Source organism: Dipteris shenzhenensis, chromosome 28 (assembly GCF_047967505.1).
Source record: "Dipteris shenzhenensis isolate YYH24624 ecotype China chromosome 28, Dip_SZ_1.0, whole genome shotgun sequence".
In the NCBI taxonomy this organism is placed as follows: Eukaryota; Viridiplantae; Streptophyta; class Polypodiopsida; order Gleicheniales; family Dipteridaceae; genus Dipteris; species Dipteris shenzhenensis.
The window spans coordinates 49,744,394-49,757,255 of record NC_141623.1 but is presented as its reverse complement, the minus strand read 5'-3'; the positions used below and the strand labels follow the sequence as shown (position 1 = coordinate 49,757,255).

Sequence of the window (12,862 nt, the reverse complement as noted above, 5' to 3'; positions counted from 1 at the left end):
GTCTCAAAATGAGCTTCCTATGACCACGGGTGCCAGAAGAGTGAAACCCGTTCACATTCCAGGATACGAGGTGTAGGCTCATGGTGAGGACTGGGAGGCTGCGAACAACTGTCTGCTCGCGGAGGAAGTCGAAGAAGAAGCTGACATATCGGAGTGGAGGCGCTGACGCTTATGGGAAGGTTTGGAGGGGGAAGCGGGGTCGTCCTGCCCGTCCTTCAACACCTTCAGCAAAGGCGAGAGACCTTTGGTACCATGAACGAAAGCTTTCTCGAGCCAGCTCGAGATCTCTGAGGTGGACATCCCGTAGAAGGCACGGAGTTTCTGAGGAGTCCAGGCTCTGACATCTTGGGGGAGGGGCCAAGACAAGGGGGCCTGAGGATCACAATCAGTCTGAAGCGTTTGGCGGCGCAACGCCACCGCAAGCGCACATCACCCTCGGACCACTGAGTCTCGAGAAGCTGCCCACCGGACGGGCCTATCCAGGAGCAAACCTGAGCATGCATTTGCTCCCTGAGAGCCTCCCAGACCGAGTCGTCTGCCCAGGTCTCGGTGCCGTCGCTAAGGAACGTGAAAGCAAAGCTAGGGCCATCCCTAGGGGCCAAGGCGGCTATCTTCCCATCCGCCCCTTTGCGGAGCAGGAAGATACTGATGTCGAGGCAAGCTGGGAAGGTCCCGAGGTCAACCACATCCAAGTAGTCCCAGGGGCCAGATCTGTAAAAGTCGCGGGGGAGCTCTCTCTCCTGAAGCTGAGGCCCGTCAGAGTCTGCCACTGAGGGGCTAGCGGACAGAGAAGCCTGCTCCGATGGTGGTGTAGACTCAGGGTGTCCTGCCAGCGGAAGGGGAGGGGGAGGAGGCTGGGGAAAAGGCAACTCGGTCTCCTCAGGGGCGACTAGCGGAGGAGGAGGAGGAGGGGGAGCGGGGGCTGCCCTCGGCTGAGGAACCGTCGGTGCAGCTAGCTCTGCGAGAGAGCTGAAAGAGGCCGGGGGGGGAGGGATGGGGATGCATCTGGAACTGGGACTGAGAAGGAGGGGGCGAGGACTGAGGAAGACGAGGAGGGGGCTGAAGCTGCGGGTCGGGAGATAAGGGGTGCAGTTGGGGGATGGGCTGGGACTGAGTGGGAAGAGGCTGGGGAGGGGAAGAGAGGGGGACCTGAGGCTGTGGAGGGCGGGCTACCGTCGAAGAAGATGCTCTCCCAAGTCCCTGGGGCGGCTGCCTGTCGGGTCTCTGAGGTGCAGCTGCAGGTTGGGTAACCTCTGCCTCCTTGCCTTTATCAGAAATCTTCTTGTTCTTTCCTCTTTTCCTTCTAACCTCAGTCCAGCCGCCAGCTAACTCTAGTCCAGGCTTCGGCTGCCTCTGCTCCTCCTGGCGTGGCTGCCCGGAGGAGGGGAGGGGGCGGAGAGGGAGGGGGCGGGGGAGGCCGAGAAGAGCTGGCGAAGCGTGGACAAACAGCCACCAGGTACCCAAAGCCGTGACACCTTAGACACTGTCCTGGCTGTCCGGTGACTACCATGCTCTGGGTGATGCTGCCGGCATCTGTCACGATCTCGATCACTGCCGGGAGAGTCACAGGATCCGCCACAGCCACACGGACTCGGGGGGCTCCTGCCGTAGTCACCGCATCGGCGAAAGTATCGTGCATAACCCAGCCAAAGTGGGAGCCCAGATCCCTAACAATCGGCCGCAGCTCAGCAGCAAGACCTGAAAAAACTAGTGTCACTGGATAGCGAGGTATATGGAACCGAGCATCAAAATCCGCTGCGCTGAATCCACGGTACCACGGGACTATCATGATAATCTTTCCATCCACAGACGTGGGGGAGCCAACAATCAGGTTGCTTGCAGCTTTCGCATTGGAGAGTTTGAGCCAGAAGATGCCCCTTCCCATAAGGGCCACCTCCTCAATATGGCCGTCCTCTAGCATGAGAGTGGACTGGAGCCAGTCCCTGATGGCTGATCTGGAGGGGGAATGTCCAATGACTCTGCCATAAACAGAGGTAAGGGCAAAGTCATTGGCAACCTCCTGAACCCGAGATGATTGTTGCTCTGTCAGGATGACGCGGTAGGCATCTGGAGAGGGAGGGTCCGTCTGGGCCTCCGGTTCCGGGCAAGGAGCCGCCATACCGCCAAGACAAACTGCGAGGCTTCCGATGAGGAAGAGGCTGCCACCCAAAAAAGGGGGGGTAGATGCGGGAGGGTGGGGCCTGGGTGTGGCGGGAAGGATGGAGGGCGGAGGGCGGAGGAAGCGGGATGGGAGGACGGAAGCGGAGGTGGCGCGGGGTGGAGGAGTGGGGGCGGAGAGTGGGTGAGGAGGGGAGGCGGGAACGGAAGCGGGGGCGAGGGAGAGGCGGAGTGGGGCGCGAGGACGGACGGGGGGCGGGGGGAAGGGGTGGGACGGAGGGGCGGGGTGGAGCGAAGGGGCGGGGGGGGCGGGGGCGGAAGGCAGGAGGGGAAGGCGGGGGGGGGGAGCGGAAGGGCGGAGAGGCGAGAGGGGGCGGGGGCGGAAGGCGAGGGGTGAGGGACGAAACGGGAGGCGAGGGGTGAGCGGAATGGCGGCGGGGCGGGGTGGAGCGGAAGGCAAGGGGAGAGGGGGGACGGAGCGGCGAGGGGGGGTGAGTGGGTGAGCGTAGCGAGGGGGGGCGGAGCGAGGCGGGGGTGAGGCGGGGTGTAAGGGGTGAGGGTGCAGAGGCTGCGGTGAGGGGGGGGGTAAGACGGAGGTGCGAGGGGGTGAGCGGAGGTGCGAGGGGGGGGGTGAGGTCGGAGGGCGAGGGTGAGGCGGAGGTGAGGCGGGGGTGGTGAGGGAGGGCGCGGCGGCAGTAGCGGGTGAGGGGAGGTGAGGGCGGAGAGGTAGGGGCGGGAGAGGTCGAGGCGAGGAGGAGGGGCTAGGGGAGGTAGAGGTACGGAGGGGGAGGGGGAAGCTCGCAGGAGCTAACTCCAAAAAGAAAAAACATGACTCATCCTGATGTCTTGTTAGTACTGCCATTTTGCATTTTATTGCATTCTGCATTGGTGTGGATGCTCATTTAGTAGCTCCACTACCACAGCTCATTGTATTAAGGTTTTTTGCAGTCTCATAGACCCATCGGTCTTCCGAAGACTTTAATAAACTCTCTCTCTCTCTCTCTCTCTCTCTCTCTCTCTCGGCTCCAAAGACACCTAAACGCACTACAGTCCTTTTGTGTCTCATGGTTTGAAGGTCAACCTGAGTAAAACCAAGGTCATGATCTTTAATACATCTCGAGCCATCATGCGTCACGAGCAGTTCACATTTGAGGGGTCACCTATTGAGATAGTTTCATCATACACTTATCTTGGGGTTATCTTCTCCAAACCAAGCACATCCCCTCCTTGTCTAGAGTTGGAGCCTGACCAACGGGGGTCACAGTAGCCCTGGTCACACGCAGAGCTACGACGAAAAGACGTGCCAAGACCGCACCTCTGACTGGCCGACAACACTCTATTGCCGACTTCATGCCTCGACTACCTCATCCATCTTGATATCTTGCTACTGCCGATGATGATGATGATATTGATGATGATGCTGAGATTGATATATAGTCGACCATCGACATGACTATGTTACACTTAGGACTTAGTACTGCCATTCTGCATTTTTGCATTTTGCATTGGTATGGATGCTCGTTTAGTAGCTCCACTACCACAGCTTGTTGTATCAGGATTTTCATAGTCTCATAGACCCATCGGTCTTCCGAAGACTTTAATAAACTTTCTTTCTTTCTTTCTTTCTCTCAGGCAAAGTTCGCCATGACGGTGATATTCCTCCACAGAGCCCTACCCCAATGGAGATTACCGAGGCTACCTTTGGTGTCCTCCAGCAACTAGCGGAGAGCAGTGTTGATACATCATGGTACACATGCGTATCACATGGTTTGATAGACATGGCAATCAGATGGACAGACTTCCCCCCCTTTCAGTACAGCATGGATGCACCACCCGAGATGATCCCATGAGATCAGATCAACCGTATCATCTGGCTGGACCTCCTCCAACTTCATACGTCTAGGGCTTGGGGGGGAGAGTTCCCCACCAAGATCCAGTTCTACCATGACCACTTCCTGAGAGTCTCGGAGTATGGTCTCATCATCAGACCTCAATATCTCGAGGATAGGAGAGTCTCACATGCACTGATCAGATCGTTGCAAGTCTCGTCACATCAACTGAGAATTGAGGCAAGGAAAGTTGCAGGCATATCCAGAGAGCAGAGGATCTGTAGACTATGCCCGATGGCGGAGGTCAAGACATAGGAGCACTTTCTATGTGTTTGCCCAGTTTACTATGAGATCCAAGGGCGATACCACTGACTATTTCAAGAGAGGCATGGCTTTGGTCCTCTTACAAAGCTAATCCATTTTCCCGAACAGGTTTGTGTTGGGCTCTATCTAAATGACACAAAGACATACCGATGCGACAAACCAGAGAGCAACAAGAGGCGATGCCACATGTCACCAAGATCAACCGAGCAAAAACGCGTGTTACAAACTTCTATGCAGTTGAGTCAGTTCTAAGGGGGAGGCAGAGGGAGAGGAGCTTGATGAGATGAGAGCATCATGGATAAGCAGTGAGATCACTGACATGAGGCTGCTAGACGAGAGGCACACTCTCCACATGCGGCATGGAGAGTAACCAGGGCACGCACAATTGAGATCCGGTCTGTTTCAGCTCTTCTCAGAGGAGACCGCCAGAGACGAGGTGTCACCCTTGACGTAGCCCATCGGATACAGAGGTTGAGGAGACTACGGCCTCCGTCGCCTCGAGAGACAACTCGACAGACAGATATACGAGAGCTCCTCACATCCCATCAAAGAGCCACAAGGGTACCTAGATATATGGAGCCTAGGCGTGTACTAGAAGCGTTAGCTCTGAGCACTTGATATTGTTTTGCTATTATGCTACTCTGATATTTTGCTCACTAGTTTAGCACTTTAGCTTTCAGCAAGGGCCTTAGTGAGCCCTTTGCTTCAGCCCATAGCAGCTTGTAGGAGTTACTTTCTCATAGGCCCGCGAGGCCTCCTACAGACGTTAATACATCTCTCTCTCTCTCTCTCTCTCTCTCTCTCTCTCTCTCTCTCTCTCTAAGTTTAGTTTAGTATACCACTCAACAAAGGGCCTTAGCAAGCCCTTTGCCTCAGCCTATAGCGGCATGTATGAGCATGTGTCACTTTGATACTGTACTTTGTCTCATAGGCGCGTGAGGCCTCCTAAAGACGTTAATATTATGCCATTCGAGGCCGATACCACTACCTCTTCCGCAACGGATTCGGCTCCCTCCCACACATGCTACAATTCCCGGATCAGCGGTGCCTAGCCGCTTTCTTACATGAGATGACCCGCCACCGAGATACTTCTCTCCTAGCACGACGACACGAGCAGCACACACAATGTGAGGACACCCAGCGGCCTATCACTGACTTCTTTCAGTCACAGGATACCTCTTCTCAGTCTAGCCGACGACGCGGACGTGAGCGAGAGCCAGAGTCACGACAGCTGCGTCAGCGGACAGACACACATCCAGGTCCATGACATCTCGTCTCTGCTCTCGGCCCGCCCCACTGGGGTTACCGTTGCCCTCATCCACAGGGCCACCCGCCGCCCCCGACGACCGAGCTCGACTAGGCCGCGTGACGTCAGAGGCCAATCATCTATCGCACGGTTTTTTCCGACTTCCCATTTGACGGCCCCTCTATGATTGGTCTCTGACGATCACCACCTGCACATGTATACTGTATCTCCCCCCTCTGTCCCATTTTTGGTGCCCCCCCCCTTCTTCTTCTTTGTATCCTCTGGAGGTAGACACATATTTTTTGTATCAGGACTAGACACATAGTCCTTCATAACCTCTTTTTTGTAGAAACGGTTGGTTGGCCCGTTTTGAGACCACCGTTATGCTCATTGTATCAGTTATCTTTAGTCTCATAGACCTTCACGGTCTCCCGAAGACTTTAATAAACTCTCTCTCTCTCTCTCTCTCTCTCTCTCTCTCACACACACACACACACACACACAATTGTTTTATTATATGACAAGAATGCAGGATAGTCAAGACCCTACACATTAGGCAGTCAAAGAAAAATTGCCGTAGTGATGCCAAGAAGAAATGATATTTAGCCAAGGATGGATCACCAAAAACCCGATGGTTGCAATCCTTCAATAATGAACCCAAATGAAGAAAAGATCATACCGTTGCATGATAGGAAGCAAACTAGCGGTCCTAAAGACGTCGTAACAAAAGCAAAAAATCACAAGATTCAGGGCAATGCCAGAATAGATGAGGCATGGACTCCCCCAAGGACAGACATCTCCGACAAGTGGCAGGAGCAATATGTCAACAAGCTAAGATCTGTCCAAATGGTAGAACACAAAGCAGGACTCACCACAAGAAAAACTATTGCCAAAGAGAAGTTTGCAACCCCAAATATACCGCAACCTTTTCCGCCAACACCATCGAGAAGTGCGTGTCATAAACCAAATGTGATTTGCATGACTAGAAACCCAAGGGGAAGGCAGCAAAATCTTATACAAGGATGCAACCGGGACATCAAACAGTTGCAAGGAATGCCAAGCACAATCATGTGGTTAAAAGACCCAGTCCTTGAGGAGGTCAAAATCTCAAGACGAGGTACCGGCTGAAAGTCATGGAGCATGCATGACAATGAGTGCCATAAAGGCCTATAATGTTGTCCCAAAGCATACTATCTGACGGCTGCAAGAAAAGATATAACCATACCAGCAGCATCAAGTACATCAGCCACCACGCGTATATCCTTGGACGAAAGAAAATAAGAATGGTGGATTCCTGCAAAGCCATCGGAGGTGTGAACACCTTAGACCAGTGAAGACTCTCAGTAGAATTTCTTGCAAGAGTATCCCTGCCATTCCATTAATGCGTTCAATGCGACCAAGAAGAAAATCCCATTTGGTGGGTTGCCAGTGACCAAAGGCTACAAAAGACAAGTGTAAAATCAAATGTTGCAGCATAGATAGTATAGATGATCAATCGAGAGAAGCCTAAGGGGTTTACGAGGATGACGAGACCGCCAAAACAGCTCTATGATATTAGATATGAAGGAGGAGATATCATGTTTGGCAAACATCATCAAGGGCAAATAAAACTGGATGTAGACAATCAAAATGACTATGCAAAAGCTGACATGCAAAGGCCAGGTAGCCAATTTCCAATATTCCAATTTCTTCAACTTATCAAGCACCCAATCCATTTTGCTGACGACAAGTGATTGTCCACCCCAGATGGTAACCAAGATGACGTAGTAGCTGTGTTGGCAAAACAATGTCCCCAAGCCATGAAATATGATGCAAATCTTTCACATGGAGAGGAAGAAGCTTAGATTTCTGAAAATTCACGTGTAAACCAGCTGCCGTTCCTATAAGGATAAGGCATGCATGAGACAAGAAAGGACCCCCTTCTGTATTATGGGGAAAGAAAAAGGAGTCATCAGCATATGCATGTGCAATTAGCGGTTTTCTGTCATGTATCTCCAAACCATGCAAAGCACCTATAGCTACATTTTAGTAGCAAAGCATAGGATGAGTAGCTATGGCATAAAACAGAGCACTGAGAGGGCAGCCCTGCCGTACTGAACAGAAAAGAGTCTATTGATCCGTAATATCACCCCCCAAAATAGCACAACTTTACTATCTTGATATAGCCAATAGATAAGATGCTGCACTTTTTTTCCCAAATCCCAGAGATTTCATGGTTTGTGAGATGAAATCCCATTGAACCATATCAAAATCTTTAGCAATATCCTCCTGCAATAAGAGAACATCCTCAGTATACTTATTCAATCCCCACATAGGCATTGGCAATATTGTCTATAATGTGTCTACGGGGAATAAAACCATACTGAGTAGGATGCAATCCCTCATGTAGATAACCCTTAATATGAGCCACTACCATCTTAGAAAACAGCTTATAGATGATAGGCACGAGAGTATGGGTCTCCAATCTGCAAAGGACTCACACAAATGCTTTTTGGGGAATAGTTTAATCAATCCTTTCTTCCAAATGGCTGACATCTGTTGAGTTTCCCATGCATGGCTGACCATATATAATAATGTGCCTCTTATGATGCAAGCCTTTGAAGAACTCCTTAAAGGAGCAGCCCTTACCAATGAAGGCTAGCGCTAGTTTCCCATTCCTCAACCTTTCTACGATCATTGCATTGAAGGAAGTATGTAGCCCGACATAGGCAAACAGCCTCGGCTTGAGATAAGTCTCGGAAATGACTAATTTATGTCAAATGCTGGCAGATACTTTCAGCCTTGGGAACATCCTCTCTGAGATTATGCATGTAATTCTTGCCATAGTCATGGGTGACATGCTGCATCAACATCAATGCGACAATGTGCCCAAACAGGAGCTATAGCATCCTGCATCATACTTTTGTATGCCTCATGCTGCAAATACCTGTTGTTTACAAGAAGCAGCCTTTTATCCAGCAATCTGTCATTGTACGTATCATGAAAGGACAGCTGCAACCAAAGAGGAGTATGATCCGAATGTGGGAAAGCATATTAGCCCACATATTGCAAGTGAAGGCACCATACTGATGTGCATTAAACAGATATCAACTATCTAAAGGAGCTCGATAAGCAGACTGCACATTATGCTGAAAAGTATAACCCAAAATCAGAGGCCCTGTCTCTTTCTAGAGATCAACACGACCAAACTGGGAGAGTAATTGAGTCCATTGCACTCTCTCAGAGGCAAGCATATGCGTATCACCAGATCACACACGTGCAGTGCTGATGAACAAACCATGTGATACATCTGGACAAGACTACAAAGTGGCAAGGCTTTGAGAAGTTATACCTATTCTATCAGCTGTTATAACTCTATGACAATATTTCCATGAAATCTTCCAGAGCACAAGAAAAATATCCCTCCAAGTATGATATTCTGACTCATAGGTCCTGAGGATTGCATAAGGATACAAAAAAATTTAGCGTACCTATATATTGAGCAAAAATATAATTTGCCACAATTATTACAAATGGCCTGCAGTGTAGCATTTATTCCTTGTAGTATTATGTATAGCATTTCTTCCTTGTATAGCATTATTTCTCTGCAAGCTGGCTACTACCCCAGCCTTATACCTGTATCACATATGCTCCCAAGAGTATGATTGAACCACTTTTATGAAGTTGTGCAACTTTATCAAACACAAAGACATAAAAAACCAAGTATACCCAGACAGTAAATTTATAATTAAAAAAACATATCAAGAAATGATTAAGTGGGATGATCCAGTAGTTAGCCCTTTGTACAGACATGTTCCTAAGCAGAGATGCATTTACTTTCAAAGAGCCAGAAGCCAAAGTAAGGGGTAGCTATTAAAGGAAGAGAGGCTTGCAAAGAACCAGAAGCCAAAGTAAGGACGATACATCCACAACTTTGTTGGCAAAATGTAGAAGCTCACCCAGTCATAATTTCTCGTCAAGAACTCTGATACAGTCGATTTGTGTCTCGTCAAAAGCTCCTGAGGATCAATAATTATTCACCATCAGCAACCAGAGAAAAATGTCTGACAACAGTAACCAAGTCCTGCAAGTCGTGAACACAAATCAATGACTGGAAATCCATACCGCAGGTTCAAATATAAAGCACATTAACATTCAAGGGATGCGGAGGTTCCACGACACTGAATTTATTGAACTTTATCAGGGTAAAATCCAAGCAAGGATAACAGGTGTGATTTTACATTGCCAAGCTCACAGCAAAGCCATGCAGACACAAATTTTCTCTACTCCCAAATGTCAAATGCCTCAAACAATGCCATTATAGATTGAAATTTCTACTCAAAGAAAAAGATGCTTTCAGCATAAATGTACACAGTTTCTGAGAAGTTTTTTCAGGTCATGAAGCCAGCGGCTGACCTCTTTCGAACCATAGTACCGTCTGATGAGGACAGCACTATATCCAAATACCATCTATGAAATACAAATTCTGATTAGAAAAAATACTGAAACATTGACTCTTTCTTCAGAATATGCAAGTTAGCCCAGTGCCACGTTAAATTCCAAACATTTTAGACAATAATCAGCATAAAATCTTGGCGAAACAGAAAACGTAAGGGTCCAATTGCAATAGTCTGGCTCCTTGTAATTACTAAGCGTTTTGTTTAGCAGTAACTCCAAGGACTTCTAGCGGAAGTATCTTAAGTGGAGGTCCCCATCCCCCTAGCTCACTCTATCATCTGGCATACATACATCCCTCAACAGCCGACACCAGATCTCTCACAGCTACCCTGCCCTCCCTCTTGTTCCTCTTCACCACTGGTGATATCAAACACGCAACCCTCAAGCTACACAATGACCGAGCCCATGATCATGAGGGGCTATGCACTAAGTACATTGCACATGGACTCGGTACCCTAGCCCCGATCTTACAAAGCTATTTGACAGAGCAGTTTGCAAAAATTGCCCTCACACATGGACCCTCAACACAATCGTCCTGATCCATAAGGCAGGCTTATGGATTAGGAAAACCACACAATCATTAGAGGGTTTTAGAGCTGTTGGGAAGGTGGGCTTCCGAGCAGACCATGCAACAATGACCACATTTTCACTTTGAAAGCGGTCATTGAGGAGGCCAGAGCATGTTAGAAATCAACCAACAAACGCACAGCGGAAGATTGATAGAATAGCCCAGGAGCTCACACAATGTGTGTGGGGAGGGGAATCACAAACTTCTTACACTTATGTGCATCAAATAGATGTACAGACTAGTAAATAGACAATGATCCAGCCAAATATAGAAACCACCAAAAGAATATAATTCCATCCAAAGTTATGGACACAATGTTAGAAAGTCACTGCCCCACTTGTGAGCCCCCGATTTGAGGGGACAAGAGGGCAAGAGACTCTAGGGGGTAGGGGAAGGAAAAGCAGTGCACCTACCTGGCCTGGAACCCGCGTAGCAGGAAGATGATGGCGCAGCATCCTAGGCGCCTCCTGGAGCAGCGGGCAGGCAGCATTGGGGACTGCAGCAGCAGCCCATGTGCTGGGCATATGGGCCCTTATATAGGCCTGGCCCAAGCCGGCCAGATCATCCAAAGAATGGCCGACCCAGCTGGTCGGTTGGGGGCCCTACAGGTCAATCGGTGCCTAGATCAGGGAGCGGACTCCCTGGTCAGCCACTTTTGAGAGGGCCTGGCCCTCCTATAAAAAGCCCCCCACTCCCCCCTCATTTCTCATCACCTACACTAACAAGCCTTGCACTAGCAAGCGTGCTAGGGGAGGAGAACACTCAGCTTTTGTTGACAGCAGCCTTGTTGTCTTCTCTGCTCATCTCTAAGCTTTTGTAAGCCCACATTTGTGGAAGAATATATCTGAGTTTTGTCTCTCTCTCTCTCTATCTCTTTGAGTGTTGTTTGAGCTCCGATCGGGAGGGAGAGGAGTGAGTGATTCTGTCCTCTACTTTCCAACATGGTATCAGAGCAAGGTTTCCATCTCTAGACAGAATTCCTCAACAAGAAGGCAGCTTCAATCAACACTCATGTTTGCTGCGTGGTCAAGTTCTCTACTGCAAATTCATTTTTCAGTTTGAAGATTCAACTGTTGCCTCTTCAAGCCCTTCTCTTCCTTCCTCCTAGAGTCGGGGAAACTAGATAGGTCGAACTACCCAATCTGGAAGATGAAAATCCGGAGTCATTTAGTGGCTCGGAAGTTGTGGAAGTTGACAACGAGAGTGGAGGCAAAGCCGGAAGATCTGTTGGACAACAAGGGGAAGATTCTCATTCCAGTAGATGGAGAGGAGCTTGAAAGTTGGGAAGATAGAGATGCCCACTCCCTAGCAATAATCATAGGGACCACGGCAGACTTTGTTCTTCCGCACATCCAGATGGCCGAGACGTTTGTAGAGGCGTCAGCTATTCTGAAGGATCTATATGAAACATACAACACATCTCGTATCTTGCTTCTTCAACATCAACTATACAATCTAGATATGAATGAGGGGGACAATGTTCATGACCATCTGACAAAAGTCAAGGTGGTAAGGGACCAGCTCGCTGCAGTTGGTCAGAAGGTAGACTCAAGTCATCTAGCGTTGCTGACGTTACACAAGCTACCTCGCAGTTTCAAGAGTTTCGTGACTACGGTCACTACATGACACAGGACCAAGCCTCTCCCCTTCGAAGAGCTTGGCTCTTTAATACTGCAGAAGAGGCTCCGAAAAAGTTATTTACTCAATCGGACGAGAAGACTCTCGTGGCAAGGGACAAGCCCAGCAAAGGTAAGTTCAAAGACTCCAAGAACAACAACAAGAACGAGGCTACAGAGAAAAAGAGGCAGATGAAGTGCTTCTACTGTGAGAAGCTTGGTCATTCTGCTAAGGAGTGCCACAAGAAGAAGGCAGACCTCAAGCCAAAGGAAGAGTCCAAATCCAAGGTGGAGCCAAAGACCGAATCGGCAAACGTCACGACCAGCGCTCTCTTTATCATCACTGAGTACTACTCCACCTATGCAGTCAATGAAGCAAAGGAAGACTGGTATGTGGACAAAGGAGCTTCAAAACACATATCCAACAAGGAGTAGTTCAAATCCATGAAAGGTACGCATCTCGATTCCAAGGTCACTGTGGGGGATAACCGGACATTCCCTATGAAGGGTGTTGGTAGTATTCCATTCATCACGCTTGCACGAGGAGCTGATTTCCAGTGTACTGTATGTACCAAATTTGTGCAAGAACCTATTGTCTGTCAGTCAGATGGACAGGCACAACATGTCGGTCTTATTCACTATCACATCCAAGGCAAATGCAAAGGTGGTGGCTCAAGGAGTCAAGCATGGGCTATATCAGCTCAATGCTGTGTTGGTGCATAGG

The 12,862-nt window shown here is 49.4% G+C and overlaps 1 protein-coding gene across 1 annotated transcript in view; it reads right to left on the bottom strand.

The window, feature by feature from the left end:
* The window catches only part of LOC147883677 (Mo25 family protein), a 79,102-nt gene that overhangs the window by 35,487 nt on the left and 30,753 nt on the right, over window positions 1-12,862 (bottom strand). Inside the window, exon 6 of the mRNA XM_087399858.1 lies at window positions 9,456-9,515. Within this exon, the coding sequence (XP_087255984.1) occupies window positions 9,456-9,515 (60 nt within the window). The remainder of the gene's footprint in view (window positions 1-9,455; window positions 9,516-12,862) is intronic.